Raw genomic sequence first — 18,930 nt, forward strand, 5'->3', positions numbered from 1 at the left:
GGTCGCTAGACTTCTCACGTTAGCTCTATGAAATATTTGTGTGGTACGTAACATTACTTTATTGTACATTTAAGTCTCTTAATTCTCATATGTTAATTCTTTAGCATTATTATTTATTTAATTTTGTTTTGTTTTCATGTTTCAAAGCTTTATATGATAGATGCAAGAATTTCATGAAAATTGGGCATAAAATGACATTTTGGAAACATACTGAAGGCCCTGGGATCGAGCACACCATTAGAAGGGCTCAAGCGCACCAGCGCTCAAGCGTCCAACCATCTAGGCTTGAGTGCACCAGTGCTCGAGCGCCCCACCACCTAGGCTCGAGCACACATACTCTCGAGCGCACATCCCTTAGGCTCAAGCTCGCATACTCTCGAGCGTACATCCCTTGGGCTCAAGAGCATGCGGGCTTACAGTACACGACATGAGTCATTTTGCAACTTCAATTGGAATTTTAGAAAAGGAAAAGAGTTTTTCTTATTATACTCGGACTATGAGACTTATTTACGATTTTTCTAGGATTCATAGAGCTTCTAGGCCTCTCTTAATCGTTATAAATAGGCCTCTAAACATTAAAGAAATGCACACTACTAGCTAGATCAAATTTAGTAAAATACTTCTTGAAGGCTTGAAGAGTTGAAGAAGAGTAATCATGACAGGAGGCCATCGCAGTATTGTCATGAGCAGCTAAAATCTTTTGTAGGGTATTGATGTAGCCCTATCCAAGTACAATGGTTTGATTGTGTCTCAATTTAAAGTTTTTCAGTTTATGCATTTTGGTTGTATAATTATGAGAATTCCTACAATTTGATATTGTTCTTAATGTTTTAATGCAATTGTTCTGAAATTCAAAATCAATATTGCTGAAATTCTTTTTTTTACCATTATTGAACTCAAATAATTCTTATTTTTTATGATAATGAGAATGATGATTATTCAACGGGTTTTAATTGATATATGATCGAAATGATTAGATAGGTTATGCTTAGGGAAGAAATATCGTACTACACTCAAGTTTAATGTAATTTAGGTAAACGGTCTGTGCCAACTAAAGATGGGTTATATTATCCTATTGATTGTATGTATCCTATTAAAGAATTAGATAATCCATACCTAAGGAAGACGGGTCGTAATGCATCTTAGTGGCTAGGTGGACGGTCCGTGCCAACCGAAGATAGATTATACTTATTCTTTAGTAAGGTAATTTCTTATTTATTTATAACATTCATAAAATGAATTTCTCTGATTAAATATAATTAACCATTAATGTAGTGGATGTAGTGCGGATAGCGGTGAAGTCAATACTTTACTCTCTCTCTCTCTCCCTCTCTCTCTCTCTCCCTCTTATATATTTCAATTATTTTTTACGTTTATTTTATGCACTTTCGTAAAAAACAAAATCAACAAATCTTTTTTTTAGTTATTTTTAATCTTTATAAACTTAATAACAACACTCTTGCAGTCCTTGAAATTCAAAATCCTTTCTATAGCATTATCCTACACAAATTCGTTATATTGCAAGTGATTTAATTTATTATTGATATATTTTTTCTTTAAAAATATCACATCAATAACAAATCGAGTGGGGATGATGTAATGCATACATGGTGAGTCCTTTCAGTAGTTGGAATATGGATGAAGGTGACTATGCAGTTAAGAAATTAAGGTTTTAAGGTTTAGGGTTTGTTTGTTTTTTGTTTTAAATTTTAAAGTATATAATAAAATAATGTTAAAAGAAAACCTAGGAAAAAAAAATGTTAAAGAGTTAGTAGGAACCCGACACCCCTTTAAAGACGACCTGATGTGTAGGCATAGAGGAATCGGTAGTGGCGACAATCAGGTGTACGATCATGGTCTAGAGTTATAAGTGATCGAGAAATGATTCTTAGACTCAATCTTCACAACAGATGCACAACAAGCTGACGTGGCTAGCTGATTTTATTTTATTTTTTTCATTTTATTTTTGCTGCTTGAAAACCGATTGGAGGGAAATGATATTTCATTTCCCCTCCAACGCTGCCCCCTCTCTCTCTCTCTATGAAATTTCTCGTCCGTACAGTCCCATCCCTCTCGACGTTCGTCATCCCTCCAACCGGCAGTCTTTCTCTCTCTCTCTCTCTCTCTCTCTCTCTCTCTCTCTCTCTCTCTCTCTCTCTCTCTCTCTCTCTCTCTCTCTCTCTCTCTCTCTCTCTCTCTCTCAACGTGCCATCCCCATCCCTCTCGGCGTTCGGCGTTGCTCTCCGGCTCCAGCAGCCCCCCTCGATCTCTCTCTCTCTACATCGTCCGGAGACAGTCGCCTATAGTCCTCGTCCCTCTCGGCGGCTTCCTTCTCGGCGTCCGGCGTCACATTCCGGCAATCCCCCTTGATCTCTCTCTCTCTCTCTCTCTACATTGTCCGGAGCTCAGTCGTCGATAGCCCACGTCCCTCTTGGCGGCTTCCTTCTCGGCGTCCGGGGTCCCTCTCCAGCAGTCCCCCTCGATCTCTCTCTCTCTCTCTCTCTCTGCATCGTCCGGAGCTCAGTCCCCTTCCGACTAACAAAACAAGTTCTCTCCCTCTCTCTGTGGCCGAATCTGTTATTAAAAAAAAAAAAAAGGAGAAATTTTTGGCTTGACTGTTCACACAGTGGAGGCAGCCGATGCCCTTTTCTTTTTCTTTTTTTTTAATTTTTTTTTTTTAATTTTTTCTTGAACCCTCGAGAAAATGTTACTGAATTGGGAGTACCTGCATATAGTGAAACTTCAAATGAGAGAACTACTGAGTAAAGCCATAATATAACAGAGAAGCTGCAAGCAGTGCATAACTGTCCCATTTTTGTCACAGACCATATAGACCCATCCCCTATAACACCCTAGAAATAATTACATAAATAATAATAAAATATGCTGAGAAGAAGGACATGTGAGCTCTTTTATTTTTTGGCGAAAGATTATAGTTGGAAGTTTTTTTTATTATTATTTCGTGGGCTACAAGTAAATGGAGTTTTTTTTTTTTTTTTAGAAAAGAGACGTGGACTTCAAGGAAAGAGTTTTCTTCTCATTCACATTTCAGTAAATTTTTGACACTTGGCAATTACATGTAGCCTTTGTAGCCACATCTTCTTCTTTTTCCTGAGTTTAAAACACTGTAATTCTTCTTCGTCACCTATCCACTTGCTCACTTGAGAAGACAGTTACACCTTCAGAACTCAAGAACTTGCAAAATCACCGAACAGGTATTTTTTTTTTTTTTTTTGCAAGTTCTTGAGTTTTGAAGGTGTAACTATCTTATCAAGTGAGCAAGTGGATAGATGACGAAGAAGAATTACAGTGTTTTAAACTCAGGAAAAAGAAGAAGATGTGGATACAAAGGCTACATGTAATTGCCAAGTGTTAAAAATTTACTGAAACGTGAATGAGAAGAAAACTCTTTCCCTGAAGTCCACATCTCTTTTCTAAAAAAAAAAATCTCTATTTACTTGTAGCCCACGAAATAAAAAAAAAAAAAAAAAAAAAAAAAAAAAAAAAAAAACTTCCAACTATAATCTTTCGCCAAAAAATAAAAGAGCTCACATGTCCTTCTACTCAGCATATTTTATTATTATTTATGTAATTATTTCTGGGGTGTTATATCCCCCATCCTATGGAATGTATTCAAAACTATTGTAGATGGTGATAAAGTCTCTAATTAAAGCTCGGGCTAAGTAGGATCAACAAACTCCATCCAATTCACTAATTCAGGTGTCATGCAATTGTCCCTTTGGTTGTCTTGAAACTAAGTAAAAGAAAATAAAATAAACTGGCCAATTAAGTTCATGCCCTTTGGTTCCTGATTGTTGGACAAAAAATAGGGGTCAATTTTATTGTTTCTTATATTTCCATTTATAAGATGCCCGGTTTCTTATATTGTTGGACAAAGAATAGGGGTCAATTTTTTTGGACAAAGAATAGGGGGCAGCCGATGCTCGGTTTTTTATATATATATATAGTCAATTTCAATTAACTATATATATATAGTTTAGTTCTTTCATTCAATTAACTTGTAGTACTTTTTAATATAGCATTTTCCTAAATGGACTCTTCAAGTTCACGATTAGATACCGAGGGTGAATTTGACGATATTTTAACCCATCAAGATGACCGTCAAAATGATTAGTTTTTTCACTTTTGTTTGAGTTATAGTTTTGTTTTGATCTACTAAGATGGCTTGCTTTTTTTTATTTCTTTATTATTATTCTAGGCTTTTTTATAAACACACTTTGTATTCTTTTTTGGATAGATGTGGGTGAAAAATTTGAAGAACCAAAGGATTTAACGACGTTTATTTCAGATGAAGAGTTGAGTGATAAGGAAGAAAATGTGCTACTACCTGTGGTGTTAAAGGATGATGAGAAAGTTGAAGAACCAAAGGAATCAATGACTTTTGGTTCAATAGAAAAAGTTTGCTCTTATTATAGGAGGTATGCTAAGCAAGCTGGTTTTGGTATAACGCATAGAAACTCGAGAAAAAAGAAGGATATAAAAAGTTACGTAATGCTTATATGTACTCATGGAGGTTCAGAGCGACCTACAACAAGTGATTCTACGAAGCCAATTCCAACAACTAATAGAACAAGGTGTGGTGCCAGGATTTGTGCGAATTCATGTGATGATGGAACGTGATTTTTGAGTAAAGTTGAGCTGACGCATAATCATTCGTTAAGCCCGGGCAAAGCGAGATTTTTTAGAAGCAATAAGAAAATTAATGATGCTGCGAAAAGAAGGCTTGAGCTAAATGATAGAGCAGGAATACGTTTGTGTAAGAATTGTAATTCACTAGTTATTGAAAGTGGAGGGTTTGAGAATCTTTCCTTTGGAGAGAGAGATTGCCGGAATTATATTAACAAGGCAAGAGAACTCCATCTTGGTAAAGGAGGTGCTCAAGCACTTTGTGATTACTTTAGAAGAATGCAAAAGCAGAATAGTGGCTTCTACTATGTGATAGATGTGGACGATGAATGTAGGTTACGAAATATTTTTTGAGCTGATGCACGGAGTAGGGCAGCGTATGATTTCTTTGGAGATGTTATTACGTTTGACACAACGTATTTGACCAATAGATATGACATGCCATTTGCTCATTTTGTAGGAGTGAATCATCATGGTCAATCTATACTTTTAGGGGCATGACTAATTTCAAGTGAGGATACAAACACATTTGTGTGGTTATTTAAATGTTGGTTGGAGTGCATGAATGTCCAAGACCCTAAAGCAATTATGTCAGACCAGGATAGAGCTATGAAAAATGCAATCGCTATTGTTTTCCCTGAAAGTCGACATAGATATTGTATGTGGCACATTATGAAAAAATTTCTTAAAGAGTTTGGATCACATGCTAATTTTGATGGCATTAAGAGTGCCATAAATAAATGTTTGTATAACTCTCAAACATGTGAAGAATATGAAGAAAATTGAAAAGATCTACTGGAGAAGTATAATCTTCATGATAATGTATAGTTGAATGGGTTATATATAGATACATGAATGGGTTGAATACTACACAACGAAGTGAAAGTATGAACGCATTTTTTTATGGTTATGTACACTCACGAACCACATTGAAAGAATTTGTTGATGAATATGATAATGGTTTAAGAAGAATGGTCGAGAGTGTGACACGTGCTAATTTCGATTCTTTCAATCGTACAATCCCATGTATTAGTGCCTTGCAGTTGGAGAAACAATTTCAAGTTGTTTACACAAATGCTAAGTTCAAAGAAGTACATGAGTAGTTTGTAAAAATGATGTCTTGTAATAACTCTCTTCTTAAAAGTGAAGGTGCGATTTCTACCTTTGAAGTTGTTGAATATGTTGCCATTGGAGACCACTTAATAGAAAAGACATTTTTTGTTTATTTCAATAACAATGAATTGGAAGTGAAGTGCACATGTGCATTGTTTGAAGCAAGAAGCATCTTATGTAGGCATTCACTTTCCGTGTTACGGACAAAGAAAGTGACAACTTTGCCACAAAGATATGTTCTTGACAGATGGAGGAAGGATATTAAGCAAGAGTACTCAAAGATTAAGAGTAGTTATAACGCCATTGGTGATAATCCACATGCCCAAATACATGACAAAGTGAGAAACAATTTTCAAGAGTTACTGTTGCTCACATCAGTAAACACGGAGGAACGTTGCATGGAACTAATGAAAAGAATTGATCAGTTAAAGGAGTTGTGGCGTTGCGAAAATCAATCTTCTGGCATTCCAGCTACTGTCTCATCTTCTAACTGTAAAAATGTGCTTAGTCCTGTGAAGTTTACATGTAAAGGGAGGCCACGAACAAAGAGAAAGGTGTCTGTTATAGAAACAGTGGTGAAGAAATCCAAAGTATCGAGCAAGCCACCAAGAGACAACAATGCTAAAACGAAGAGACGAAAAAATCAAGTTAGTGAATTTTTTTTTTTATTATTATTTCTGTCCACATTTTACTTACTTAAAAACATGAGTACTTCCCCACATTGCGTAAACCATTTTTTAATTGTAGGCCTCCAAATCAACGAAAAATCAAGACAACACTAGTCAATCTCTATTGCCTTCTGTGCCTTCTGCAGCTCACGATCATAGTACTCAGGTGATTAGCCAACATCTCTTTATTTATTAATTGATTGTTGACAATTATTTGATATTTCACATACTTATTTAGTGTTTTTTTTTTTTCCAGGATTCCTTCACTTCGTCATCGACAGTTGCTCACCCCTTCAGTGGTCACCATGATTCTATTCTTTCTCAGGTAAAATTTGTGTTTTTTTAAATTTATTGTGTTGGTGTTCATTTATATAGTTTATCGATTGGAATTTTTATGCGTACAATAAGGGAAACGAATCATGTGTGCATTAGGTGAATTTGTCGATTGACCCCATAAATTTGTTATCCACATTGATAAGCCAACACAAATACCAAGAGGCTTTCAATACAGCCTTACAAATGCGTGATGTGTCAATTGTGAATTGGCTATGCTCTCAGATAAATCACTTGATAGTATTGTGTTATTAAAATGCATCCATTTTAGATTTTAGATGTCTGAATATTAAAGCTGATTTTCATGTTGATATACGGTGGGTTTTGACTATGGATTCTCTCCCTTTGAATCAAGAAGTATTGCTTTAGTTGTTGTGATTTTTACCCTATTGTATCAATATCAACCCAACCGAAATAATTGCTTATATGATAGACGTTTTAATTCCATAATGCCAACTGATTCGGCAATTGAAATGCATGTGCGGCCCATCTTCCATCAAGTTTATGCCTCACTCAACCATATAAGTGTCCTGCTCACAATTACTGATATTGTGCGGTGAACTATACGCCTTCTGATGAATGGTTTACTTCCACCTTGAGACCAATATGATAGTTAATGGTATTTGGTTTATTATTTTGGTTGTCGTTATGTTTTCTTCATAACAATATAATGGTCTTGTTTTATAATATGTATGTGTTTTCTTGCAGAGCTAAAATGAATATTTTGTGTAGGAGTTGTAATGGAGCTAGCTTTCAGATGGACTCCTGGATGTACTAGAAAAGACTGACTCCATTATTTCATTTTATTTTATTTTATTTTATTTTTTTTGTGGTTCTTATATGACTCGTTTCTAATTGAGGCCAACTTTTTCCCTTCAGATGTATTTTCTTCTATTTCTCAAATTCAAACATGCATTCAAGTTTGCAGATTCCTCTACAGATATTAATTAATTATCCATCTTCATATAATCTGCTTCTGATGGTCCTCGTTAAATTTGGTGAGCCAAAGCATTGCCATGCATTTTTGAACTTATTGATATGCCCTCAATGGTGGAAACTTGATGACAAGTGTACTGTGAGTTGGTATTGAGATAAAAGATATTATTTTTGTTTGTTGTGTGTTGTGATGAATCCCTTTTGTGGAATCTGTAATGATTTGGGTTCATACCAGAATATGCAGAGGATTTCTAACTTCTGAGCAGTTTCTTTTAGACTCTCGTTAATGCATTTTTTGAGTTATGGGGCATGTGTCTATGTTGGTTGAGCGACACGTAGTCGTGCCCCTGAGATGACTCGTTTCATGTTTTCTAAAAAAAAAAAAAACTGGTCGTCACATATATGACAGAAAAATAAATAAATAAATCGGACTATTTTATAAGCATAGTCCAGCAATATTACCTAAATACTCAATGAACCCAACTAAGTATCTAAAACAAAATAGGATTTTGACCTCATCAGCTGATAGTGTTTGCTTTAATTATTTTTTTTTATGCTTTACTAATGCAGTCCAATGACCCTTATATTCTTTTTTTTGTATAAGTTTCAGAAGGTAAGCTGAACACTTGCCTAGGCATAATACAGGGGTTTTTGTATCCTTAAATGTACGTCACTAAATTTGTTTTAGTCCTATGATGCATGATACTCAAACTCATGATGTCATGCCCCCGTTTTGGGATATAAGGGGAATGCGAACTTGAGCTATAAAACATTCCTATAATTTAAAACATGTACACATTTTATCAGGAATAGCACATGGCTATATTTCATTATATGAAAATATATAGTAGTTCTTTAGTTATTACATCATATTTCCTGGAATTTCAAAAAAAACATATACACAATACAAAAGTTAGGCCGGTCTTTATCAATCTATTGCTCTTAGGGGTGGTGTCTATGCCATCCATAAAGAAAAGACTCCAGTTTACAGTGTCATCTGAAAAGATTTTGAGAAAAAATGGAGCGAGTTCGACAACTCAGTAAGGAAAGCACAACAAACAAGAGCATGATATTTTTCAAAAATTCTAAATAAAGCTCAAATAATTTAGCAAGTAAAAAAATAGTTAAATGACATATAATTAGATCAAATGTAGAATGAATGATGCATGAATCATTTATGCAGCGTGTAAGTTTTAACCTCCCTTGGCCCAATTCCGCTTTTAACCATGAGCGGCGCACGTTTGGCTCGTCCCAAAGAATGACTATGGCTCATCCTGTCGTCACAGAGGAGAGCAGTGCCGGGTTGGAAACTTCCCTAGGTGAAGGCCACCCGGCCGGTAACCCACACTTTCGTCCTTCCGTGTGGTTGCCATGCTACCCACATAACACATAGCACATAACACATATATGATCCGGATCGTCTATGACATGGTACCGCGGGGGTAAAAACTGTGTGCACATATAACATATACTATGATTTTATTAACCTTTGCTCATATGGTGCACATGTAACACATATATTATAATATCATCAATCTTTGCTCATATGGTGCACATATAACACATATAGTATGATATCAACAACTTTATTCATATGGTGCACATGTATTAAATATAAGCTTAGTATGATCACATGAGATTCCAATCACATCATATAACAAGAGCATTATTATGAGGGTAGTATAAAAAAGACAAGTAATATTAAAGAGTTGAAAGAGTTTAGAAAATCCTCGACTTTTTCTTTGAAAAAATTTTATTAAAACTTTGCCGGGGTTTTGAGGTAGTGTTTCCCTTACCTGGTATTTTCTGAGCTGTATTTTAGCTACCTTCTACCTAAATAAATTGCAAGAAGAAATTTAGAGAAATATTCTGATATTTGAAACCTAAAACTTAAACGAAAGTATCATCTCTTTATTATTTCTTTTCTTTCATCAATTAATTACACACATATATATTATTTTTATAACAGATAAACATAATAGCTTGCCAAAAAATGAGTTTTATGTATCAAAACAAATTAATAGAATAATAACTTTATTTTATTCTTATAAAATTCAGGTAGAATAACGGCATTAGTATCAATAACATCTAAAATACTTTAAAATATTAGGGCGACGTAATAGCGCTTTTGTAAAAATATTTATTTTTACTCGAACATCACAACGGCGTGATTTATTATTTAAATACACCACTTAAAATACTCTATTTAAAAACAACATAAAACACAAAAACATTAGAGTACTTTTAAACTCATAAAACCATAAACATTTAAAATACTAATAACTTTAAAATCATGAAATAGATAAACAAAGCTAAATAATAAACTTACCAAAATTAAAGTAGTATATTATGTAAAAGGTAGAAAAGGCTTTTTTGTGGTTCTTTTCCTTTTATTCATTTTCTTTTCTTTTTTTATCACTTTCTTTTTCTTTTCTTTTTTTATCACTTTCTTTTTCTTTTCTTTTTTTATCACTTTCTTTTTCTTTTGTGGGACCAAGAGGGAGAGCTAGTTTGAGAAATTCTCTTCTTTTTTATATGCTGGCCGAGAGAGTCATTCCCTTCTCCATGTTTCTTTTTGTTTTATTTTCCATTTTCTTTCTATTTCTAGATGATTCTTTCTTGTCTTTTTATTCTTTTCTTTCTAACCCGCAGAATGCACAAGCAAGAAAAGGGGCTGATTCTTGTTTTTAGAAGAGTAACTAAACAAAAGAAAAAGAGGGACTTACGAGATATATATATATATATATGTTCTGTCTTTAAGCTTCCTGGCCGAGTGGGTGTCTGTTTGATTTTTTTTTTCCTGCTTGATGTAAAACCAGAAAAAAACATAGAGAGAGAGAGAGAGAGAGAGACTTGCAGAAAATAAGAGAAGAAAGGAGAAAGAAGGAGAAGGGCAGCTTGTGCGTGAAAGAGCTGTTGTTTTGGGAGAGAAAACAGAGGGTTTTACTTGCTATTTTTGTGCAGTAAGGAAGAGAGGAGCTGCTGGTTCATTGCTACAAAAACAAAGGAAGCCGAGAGAATTAAGAAGGAGAAGTTGGCGTGAAAAGAGGTGGGGGGGGTGCTTGCCTCCTTTTTTACTGATTAGGACGATTGTGATAGCTTGGTATTAATCCAATCCAACAGCTGGGAGAGGTTCTTAGGCAGCAAGAAGATGAGCTGTGGGGAGGTGAGCTGGGCATGACGTGCGTGAAAGAGGGTCTACACTTGGCCTTGGTTCAATGGCTGTGAATCCAGGCGTGGGCAGCAAGAAGAAGCAAGATATTTTGTTCAAACAATTAATGAAGGGAAAGAGGGCATCTGGCGTGAGCATAGACAGAAAGGGTTGGGCTGGGTTCAACCGTGTGGGCTGGGCATTAGAAACGTGTGGATTGGGTGGCTTTTAAACATGTGGGCCGGGTTCTATCCAGGTTGGGCTGCCATGTGGACTGGGTTGAGTTAAAAATGTATCCATAAACTATTAATGCTAATTTTCATTCAAAACAGAGGTAATAGTTTTCGCGGGTGTTTTCATATCCTTAACGAAGTCCAAAAATTATGAAATTTTGAGGGTAGCTAGAGGACTTCAAGACGAACGTTTTGACTTTTGAATCGACCAAAACGGAATTCGTTTGACTCTATTCTCGCAATTTCAAAGTTTTAAGGTCCGTTTGAACTTTTATTAAATTAAAACTATAAATGCTCCTTAATAAATGAATATTTATTTTCATAAATATTCATATTTAAAAAATATGGGGTATTACACATGATATCCAATATGCCTACTGTGAACAACATAAGAGTAAAGTATAATCCCAAAAGTCCTAGAAGAAACAAACTCCAAAGTCTCAGATTCAATTTAGATCACAGGAAAAATGATGGAAAGGAAAGAAAAATTGTTAAAATGCTAATGAAAGGAAGCTCATTTCTCAACAAGCAATTAGAGAAGTAAAACCTTGGAAACAATGATTTACTTAATCTACTAAAGATTAAGGAATTATACTCCAGATACAAGGATCTCAATCGCAAATAACAAATTTGAAGCTAGACTGATTCCGTCCTGCGCAGAAATATGCAAAATATGAATCCCAACAACCAATAACTGGGAAAAATTAATAATCAACATTCAGACACAGACATATGACATGCAAACCTTTGTGACTTCAGAAAAAAACTTTAACACTTCAACTACATCCAAAGACCTTGTTTTGCTGCTGATTTTCAACTTCTCAATCTCTGTTACAAATGCTCTTCCCACAACAAAAGAGAAAATGTGTGTTTCAACTAACCTGTGATTCATCCAGACTTTCAAAGTTAGTCAACAAGCTCAATAAGCAAAGATCTACAATGCTGATAAGTTTTTTACATCCAACAAGATTGAATTGCAAAGTTGAAACAGCTAAAAGAAAAAAGAACATGGAAGGAAGAAAATTGAAGCAATAGAAGTATGAATTCAAACAAAAAAGAAGTGCATTTGAAATGGCTTAATTCAGACCAGGAAGACTATGTAATACTTTTCAATGAACATCTGGCGTCTTAAGAAGCTGTCTTGTGCGCAAGGACCATCATATAGAATAAGAAATACGGTTTAAATGACAAATTCAGAGCAATTACAAAGAATTCCAGGAATTACAAATTTTTTAGCTTGTCTATCTACATTAAGTTTAACCCAATTTCTAAAAACAAAACAGTCCTAACTTAGGGAGATAGCAAAACCATTCAATTCTTAGGGAGAAGGCTCCCATTTTCACATTTTAGGGTTTAATTTATTTTTTGCTTTTAAACATTTTTTATTGGAGATGTCTTTTTTAATTTCTCATTTGACTGTAAAATAAAATATATATTAAAGTTTTTGGCTCAACAATAAAAGCTTTACTAATTACTATTATTTAGTCGATGAAAAAAAAAAAAAAATTGAAGGACGGGTATTTGGGAGCCCCGAGAAGGCATCGTCCCGAAAAAAGCACAAAGGACTAGGAATTTGATGCATGCGATCTTGGATATTTCGAAATTGCGCTCCGTCCTTAGAAATCCGGGATTAATGTCAATCCTGAATTCGTTGTCGTGAATCTCGCCTTGAGACTATTAAGGGTAGTTTGGAAGGTGGAGGATTCCAAATTGAGGTAGGATTTTGACGGCGCTCTTAGGTCAAGGGAGAAGGAGACGAAACCCTAAAGCAACAAAGTTACTTTCCACTCAGCCTATAAATAGGCCTAGATTTCAAGTATGAAAAGAAGGCTGATATTATTACGCTTGAATACATTATACGCTCAAACATTGACTTAAGCATTGGAGGGAGGAACGCTGGCCAACCCCCAGCGTATTATCTTGACTTTGCAGGTTTTGCAACGATTGGAAGATGAGATCACTGACAAAGAGGAGTGTTGTCATGACCATACCAAAAACTGTACCAACACACTACAAAAGAAAAGATAATTCTGCATAATTGACTTGTCTTGTATGGCCTGATCAATTAAGCTTTTCGTGTGTTCCCGGGAGGAATTCGATCTCTTCATAGTGATGAGAACCTGCGAGTTCAATAATTGTACGATCAACTCTCAATCGAGCAATGCCTTCAAAATCTGGACTTGAACATCTTGATTGTTGTCTAACACCCCCCCACCCCCCCCCCTCGTCACAAGAAAATGGGCAAAGAAATGGCCTTGAGCTTGTCACATAGTAAAAGAAACAAAGAAGAGGAAAGGGCCTTAGTGAAAATGCAAACTACTTGATTTGTCATGTTGACATAACGAGCCATGAGTTCCTTGTTTACCACTTTTTTTCTAAACAAAGTGAATAATCAATTTCAATATGTTTGCCGTAGGAATTGAATACTAGATTGGAAGCCAATGTCAAGACATCAATGTCACACCAAAAAACCAACATGGTGTCAATAGAAATGTAAAGAACTTCGTTGAGAAGAATGCAAATCCATTATAAATTGGCGGTGGTGACTGCCATGGCGCAATACTCAATTTAAGTGTTGGACAGAGAGAAAAGACCTTTCTTCTTCTTCTTCTTCTTCTTCTTCTTCTTCTTCTTCTTCTTCTTCTTTTCAAAAAAAAAAAAAAGTGATTATTTAGGTAAAATAAAGAGGAAATTTGTTAAGCTGAATGTGAATAATCTTAAAAATTTACTTTAGCAATTTGGGTTTAATTTTTAGAGTGAGGTAAAACCTTTAAGTCCATGAAAGATGCAAAACAAATTAAATAGCGAAATCAGAGAGGGGATGGATGGTTGTAGTAGAATATTGTGCATAACAATAATGCCCTTCAATATAAAAACCAAAAGGATACCACTTAGTAGTTCAATTCAACATCCATACTAAGCAAATACACAAACATTTCCTTTCATGAACCAAAAGAAAGGAAAACCAAAACCAAGAAACCACAAATCTCCCATTTTCTAGTGGCATCATCAGAAAACATCATACAAAAACATAAAAATTAAGGGTCACAACACAAGTCCACAACTCATATTAGTAGTAGCATACGGTCACAAACTTCCACGTGGACCACATTAATTATTTAATTAGTAATACTAGTTCGAAGAAAAGTGGCTGCTTAATGCACTCCGTTGGCAGCACCATCAATGTGGCAGCACTTGAAACTGATATACGTCTCCATGATGCGGGGGCAATCGGGGCATTTCATGTTCTCCGGAATTCTTCCAGTGGTATTTGGGATGTCAATGCGGCAGCAGATGTGAGCAGTGTGTAGAACCCTGTTGTGGTACTCTTTGAATGTGAATTCGAAGCCCTTCTCTTGCACAAACTTCTTCCATTTGTCAAACTCCTCCACGACCTTCAAGATAGTTGTGCCGTGGCCACTGAGCACCACGTTCGATCCTTTGCTGAGCAAAGCCCATCCGCTCTCATTCTTGTAGGAAAGCAATTTCTGGATTTCTAGCGTCACAGAGTCAGCGTCGGTCTTCCTATGAGTCTTGGAAATGAACAAGCTTTCAATGCCGGTCCAAAATTTCCCGAGGATGCCGAGATTGTCCTCTCCTTTGCTGCCCTTTCCAACGCTCACGAACTCAATGGAAATCCTTGCTTCCTTTATCGTTGCATCATTGGCAAGGGCGGTTGCTCTATTGGCAAATTGTTGGATCCACTCCTTGTCCTTGCCCCCGTAGAAAAAGATGTACTTTTGATCTTTGATCTGATTCAACAACATATTTCAAACCTCAATAACAATTTTTATTTTTATTTTTTTGGGAAAATGTGCTAGAAATAGACTTGTGAAGTGAATTTACCCAGTTATCAATATTTGGGTGAACGTTGGTAGCTATGGAGTGAATCCAATCCTTTCCATTGGACAAAGTTTCTTCCATTGCAGTGGTGAAGGGGAAGGCCTTGATTCCCCATACTCTGATCATGTGGATTGCATTCTCATGTTCCACCTTTCCTTGCGGGTTCAACACCACAACGGAGGGCTTGCCCTTGAAGTGCCACTTCTCCTTCACGAATCGGATGCCTGCTATGGGTGAAAAGCACTGCACCACGTACCATGGCATCTTCGACCGCAGGAACTCAAACTTCTTTCGCAGGTCATCGGTCCATTGGTCCACAATTGGGATCCATACAATCTTGTACTGATCATCCTTCGTTATTGAATAATAAATTGGCCTCAGGATTGAAATGTCTTCATCGGTTATGTCTAGCCCCGAAATGAACAGTAACACGTTCTTCCTCTTCAGCACATCAATGTCAACCTGTTTGTGTCATATTACACATTGTTCAGCCAAGGTATCAATACGTAGTAACATGATTAGTAAGATTCCTAGCCATGAAAGGGCCAAAATATATATAGAATAATGTGGAATTATGAGACTTGAGTTTTTAGGAAAGGCCTGGGGGAAAAGTAAACCTGTGAAAGAGTATTGGAGATGTTTGCATGACTAACGTTGTGAGCATCCGAATGCCATGCCTCTGCAAACGACTCGTCAGCCTGTGTTCCCATCCAAACCGCAAGCATCACCTCCCCATGTGTCTTGTTTCCCTTCTTGTCCACCAATTTGTACCACTGAGGAGCCAGAGGACCATCCGGCGACACCCGGAGAGGAACTTTCGTGAGATCGAAACTAACCCTCCCAACAAAATCATCTTTTGTAAATTTATCCTTATCCATCACAGTCACTTCCAGCAAATTCGCTTGAATCCTCTCTCTAGAAAACGCAAAAACTTGCTTCCACTCTGGGTGTTGGTTCTTCACCAAGTGTTTCGAAGTGCCTTTGTAGTTCCCAATCTTCACTTCCACGAATGGATCAAGGCTTCCGGTGACGTCCATTGCAGGAAGATCTCTGGCCCTCACCACATTTACATACACGAAGTGCATCTGCTCCACAAGATCATATTAACTGGATGTCTTGTAATTCCCAACATAATCTCCCATAATTTCCATTAACTATTTCAGTTAAAAAAAAAAAAAAAAAAAGGTGTTCCAATGATTCTCACAATTCATTCGTAGAAGTTTTACTTAAAGTGTTGTATTAATATAATTAAGGATATTAATTTACAAACAATATCTAATCAAATTAAACCATACACACCGGTTTTTTGGGAGAACCATCAATCAAGCTGGGCTGCACGTTGTCCTTGGAATAAATCAGTCCCTTAATTATCTCCATGATCTCTGTAGGGGTACGAAAAAGCTTCGTGAGCTTCCAGTAAGCCTCTGTCTCCTCTGCAGTAAACCAATATTTCATCTCACCATTAGAGTAATCCAGTGTATCTTAATTAAGGCAATGAACTAATTGAATCTGCAAATTAACTTGCATTATGCTTTCAAATTAATGGGCAAAATGAAACTGACCTACTTGTTGCCTGCAAATTGTAATCTGCCTCTTGAGTTTGGTGAGGATGACGTTGAGTTTCTGAGAAAACTGGGAGAGTTCCTGCTTCTTGTCACTGAAAAATCGTGCCAAGTCCAAGTAGTGGCCAACCATGGTCAATTTTAACGCTAGTGAGATGGTGAATGAATTATTTCCTTATTTTTATATACCATGAATTAACAATAACAAGAAGTAAGATAAACCTACTTAATTTCTGAATTAAATAACTACCATCATGTTAGAAAACCCAATTAAGATTGTGATATATTAAGAGCAGTTTGAGATTGCATTAGAAAAAACTTGAAAAAACTTTTAATACATGAATTTAAGATTAACAATTTTTTACACAAACCTGACACAGCATTAGGGTTAAAGTTTAACATTGGCAGGTCCCGTTTATGAAATTATAAATATATTTTTTAATAAAATAAATACAAATTGAAACAGGCCAAACATGTTAAGCAAGTCGTGTTTGTGTCAAACATCCGGAGATGGATTTGATATGTTTTGTCTAAACAAGTCAAATAAGTCGTGTCTACTTACTCACAGGTCGTATTTCGATTGAATCTTAATGGTGCGTTTGGAAATTGAATTTTTTGAACTTAAAATAGAATTTTGATTCATTGCGCGAATTTCGAAGTTTGACTTTGTAAGATAAAATTTGAAAAAATTTAAAAAAGTTAAATAAAATATAATTTATTTTTGAAAAAAATAGAGATGAATAGAGAAGAATTATAATTCAACTCTATTGACCAGAACTCAACCCACCGACCCAAATTGCAAGTCATAAAAATATATCTATTTCATAAAAAAAAAAAAATTAAAATTTATTTTTTCAACTATTTCCACTAGCTCTTGAATGCGTTTTCAGAAAAGTTTAAAAATAAGACCCTTTTTTTTTTTTTTTTTTTTTCTTTCTTTCTAAAAATACTCTTCTAGTTTTTGTTTCTCAACGTAGTAAAAAAAGAAAGAAGAAAGAACTTACTCGTCGCTTGTGAGGCAACAGAGCTGAGTGGTGCTCGCAACAACAGTCACAATAGCCCAGAAAACATCAACTGGGATATGGTCCATGCCGGTTGACAGTGCTGGGACATCCTTCGTGTCATAATTCGACAGCTTCTCCAGCTCAAAGATGCATTCAATCACTTCTAGAGTGGATTTGATGACAGTGTTAAGTTCAATGAGTGCCTGCCTGTGTTTCTGCAGGGTTGGGCGTTTTAAGAGGACGGATACCCTCCTCAGGGTTCCCACAGATTTGGCGAGTTGGTCCGTTGACTGGCTTTGGGCAAGCAGCCAGAACTCGCCATAGTCCAAAGCAAAAGCCGCAAGAGTCAGCACTGCCTTTGTATCCCACGAGTAGTTCGATAGCTTGTTAAGTATCGACAGTGTTGTTTTGTAAGCAGTTTCTTCTCCCGGAGCCTTGCATTGCATCTGATATTACATATTTTATTTTTTTAATATTATTGACATTTTTTATAATATTAATTAAATAGAAACCAAAAGGTGCTAGCTTTAATTTTCGGGAAAGGAAAAAAAAAAGAAAAAGAAAAAGAAAAAAGATCATCCTTTATTATTACCTCACAGGAAATGCTCTTCAGCGTACACAAGGGTGGGCTAAAACCTGCTTTGGGGGTCTTCTCCTCCAAGTGTTCCACTGTTGCTGGGGTACCCTGCAGGAAGTCACGTGCCAGTAATTAGCAGACTAAAAATGACTCCATGTCATGATCTACATGTCCTAATCTTGAATAAATGTGCAAAAAGCTGTTTTAGTCTTTATAACTTTTCCAATTAACTAGATTAAATTCTGCTTTCGTTATGGACCAAAAATAACAAGTACTTTGTATCTTCAAAAGATCAAGAAATGTGGTACCATACCAGCACAACATTATCAACGATCTGGGTGGCACGCTTGAGGATGTTCTCGACGACGATGAAAAGAGATTCAACATCAAACTTTTCATCATTGTGGACGTGGGTAGCATAGATTTGATTCATGATCTCGAGGTCCGACGAGGCGAACAAGCTCAGGTCACCCTTCTTGGGTTGCTGTGAAGAAGCCAAAACCACATTGCTAGCCATGTTTGTGTTACACACACACAAAGAAAAAGAGAAGGGTTTGAAGCTCTTTGGGTTTATGTTGGGTGCAACCTGCTGGGATTGTCCTCTTTATATAGCCACAAGAGCGGTAAATGGTAGATTGGTAATAAGGATGAGAAGCCAAGACTCGGGTAAAGTACGTACTCTTTCCTGTCCACATTCACCACTCTCTGTACGTACGTATGTGTACATTATACGCGTGGTCCATCTCGTAAGGTTACAAGATATCTTTATGGATAAGGTTGGACAACGAGTTGGACAACGATTTTAAGCACGTGTTATCTAACCCTTACCCTTTTTTGTTTTTTACTTTTCTGTTTTTTGTTTT

General features: G+C 36.1%; 2 protein-coding genes across 2 annotated transcripts; one reads left to right on the top strand and one right to left on the bottom strand.

The window, feature by feature from the left end:
• The first annotated feature begins 5,759 nt into the window (after window positions 1-5,759).
• Window positions 5,760-10,925, top strand: LOC133877204 (protein FAR1-RELATED SEQUENCE 2-like). The gene is made up of 4 exons (XM_062315480.1): window positions 5,760-6,407; window positions 6,508-6,594; window positions 6,685-6,753; window positions 10,797-10,925. The coding sequence occupies exons 1-4, from the start codon at window positions 5,760-5,762 to the stop codon at window positions 10,923-10,925; spliced, it is 933 nt and encodes a 310-aa protein (XP_062171464.1).
• A 3,019-nt stretch (window positions 10,926-13,944) lies between these two features.
• Window positions 13,945-18,654, bottom strand: LOC133874514 (protein SIEVE ELEMENT OCCLUSION B-like). The gene is made up of 8 exons (XM_062312354.1): window positions 18,381-18,654; window positions 18,083-18,175; window positions 17,491-17,936; window positions 16,487-16,581; window positions 16,224-16,357; window positions 15,542-16,009; window positions 14,928-15,386; window positions 13,945-14,833 (listed from the first exon to the last, which is right to left on the bottom strand). Exons 1-8 carry the CDS (start codon window positions 18,582-18,584, stop codon window positions 14,237-14,239), a joined length of 2,496 nt encoding a protein of 831 aa, XP_062168338.1. The 5' UTR covers window positions 18,585-18,654; the 3' UTR covers window positions 13,945-14,236.
• Between the last annotated feature and the right edge of the window lie 276 nt (window positions 18,655-18,930).

The sequence above is a fragment of the Alnus glutinosa genome, chromosome 1 (genome assembly GCF_958979055.1).
Source record: "Alnus glutinosa chromosome 1, dhAlnGlut1.1, whole genome shotgun sequence".
In the NCBI taxonomy this organism is placed as follows: Eukaryota; Viridiplantae; Streptophyta; class Magnoliopsida; order Fagales; family Betulaceae; genus Alnus; species Alnus glutinosa.

Coding starts and splice junctions, on each gene's coding strand:
- LOC133877204 (XM_062315480.1), top strand. CDS start 5,760: ATGATGTCTTGTAATAACTCTCTTCTTAAAAGTGAAGGTGCGATTTCT. Junction 6,408..6,507: donor CGAAGAGACGAAAAAATCAA/GTTAGTGAATTT, acceptor TTTTAATTGTAG/GCCTCCAAATCAACGAAAAA. Junction 6,595..6,684: donor CTCACGATCATAGTACTCAG/GTGATTAGCCAA, acceptor TTTTTTTTCCAG/GATTCCTTCACTTCGTCATC.
- LOC133874514 (XM_062312354.1), bottom strand. CDS start 18,584: ATGGCTAGCAATGTGGTTTTGGCTTCTTCACAGCAACCCAAGAAGGGT. Junction 15,387..15,541: donor TCTCCAATACTCTTTCACAG/GTTTACTTTTCC, acceptor TGACACAAACAG/GTTGACATTGATGTGCTGAA. Junction 14,834..14,927: donor ACCCAAATATTGATAACTGG/GTAAATTCACTT, acceptor TTGTTGAATCAG/ATCAAAGATCAAAAGTACAT.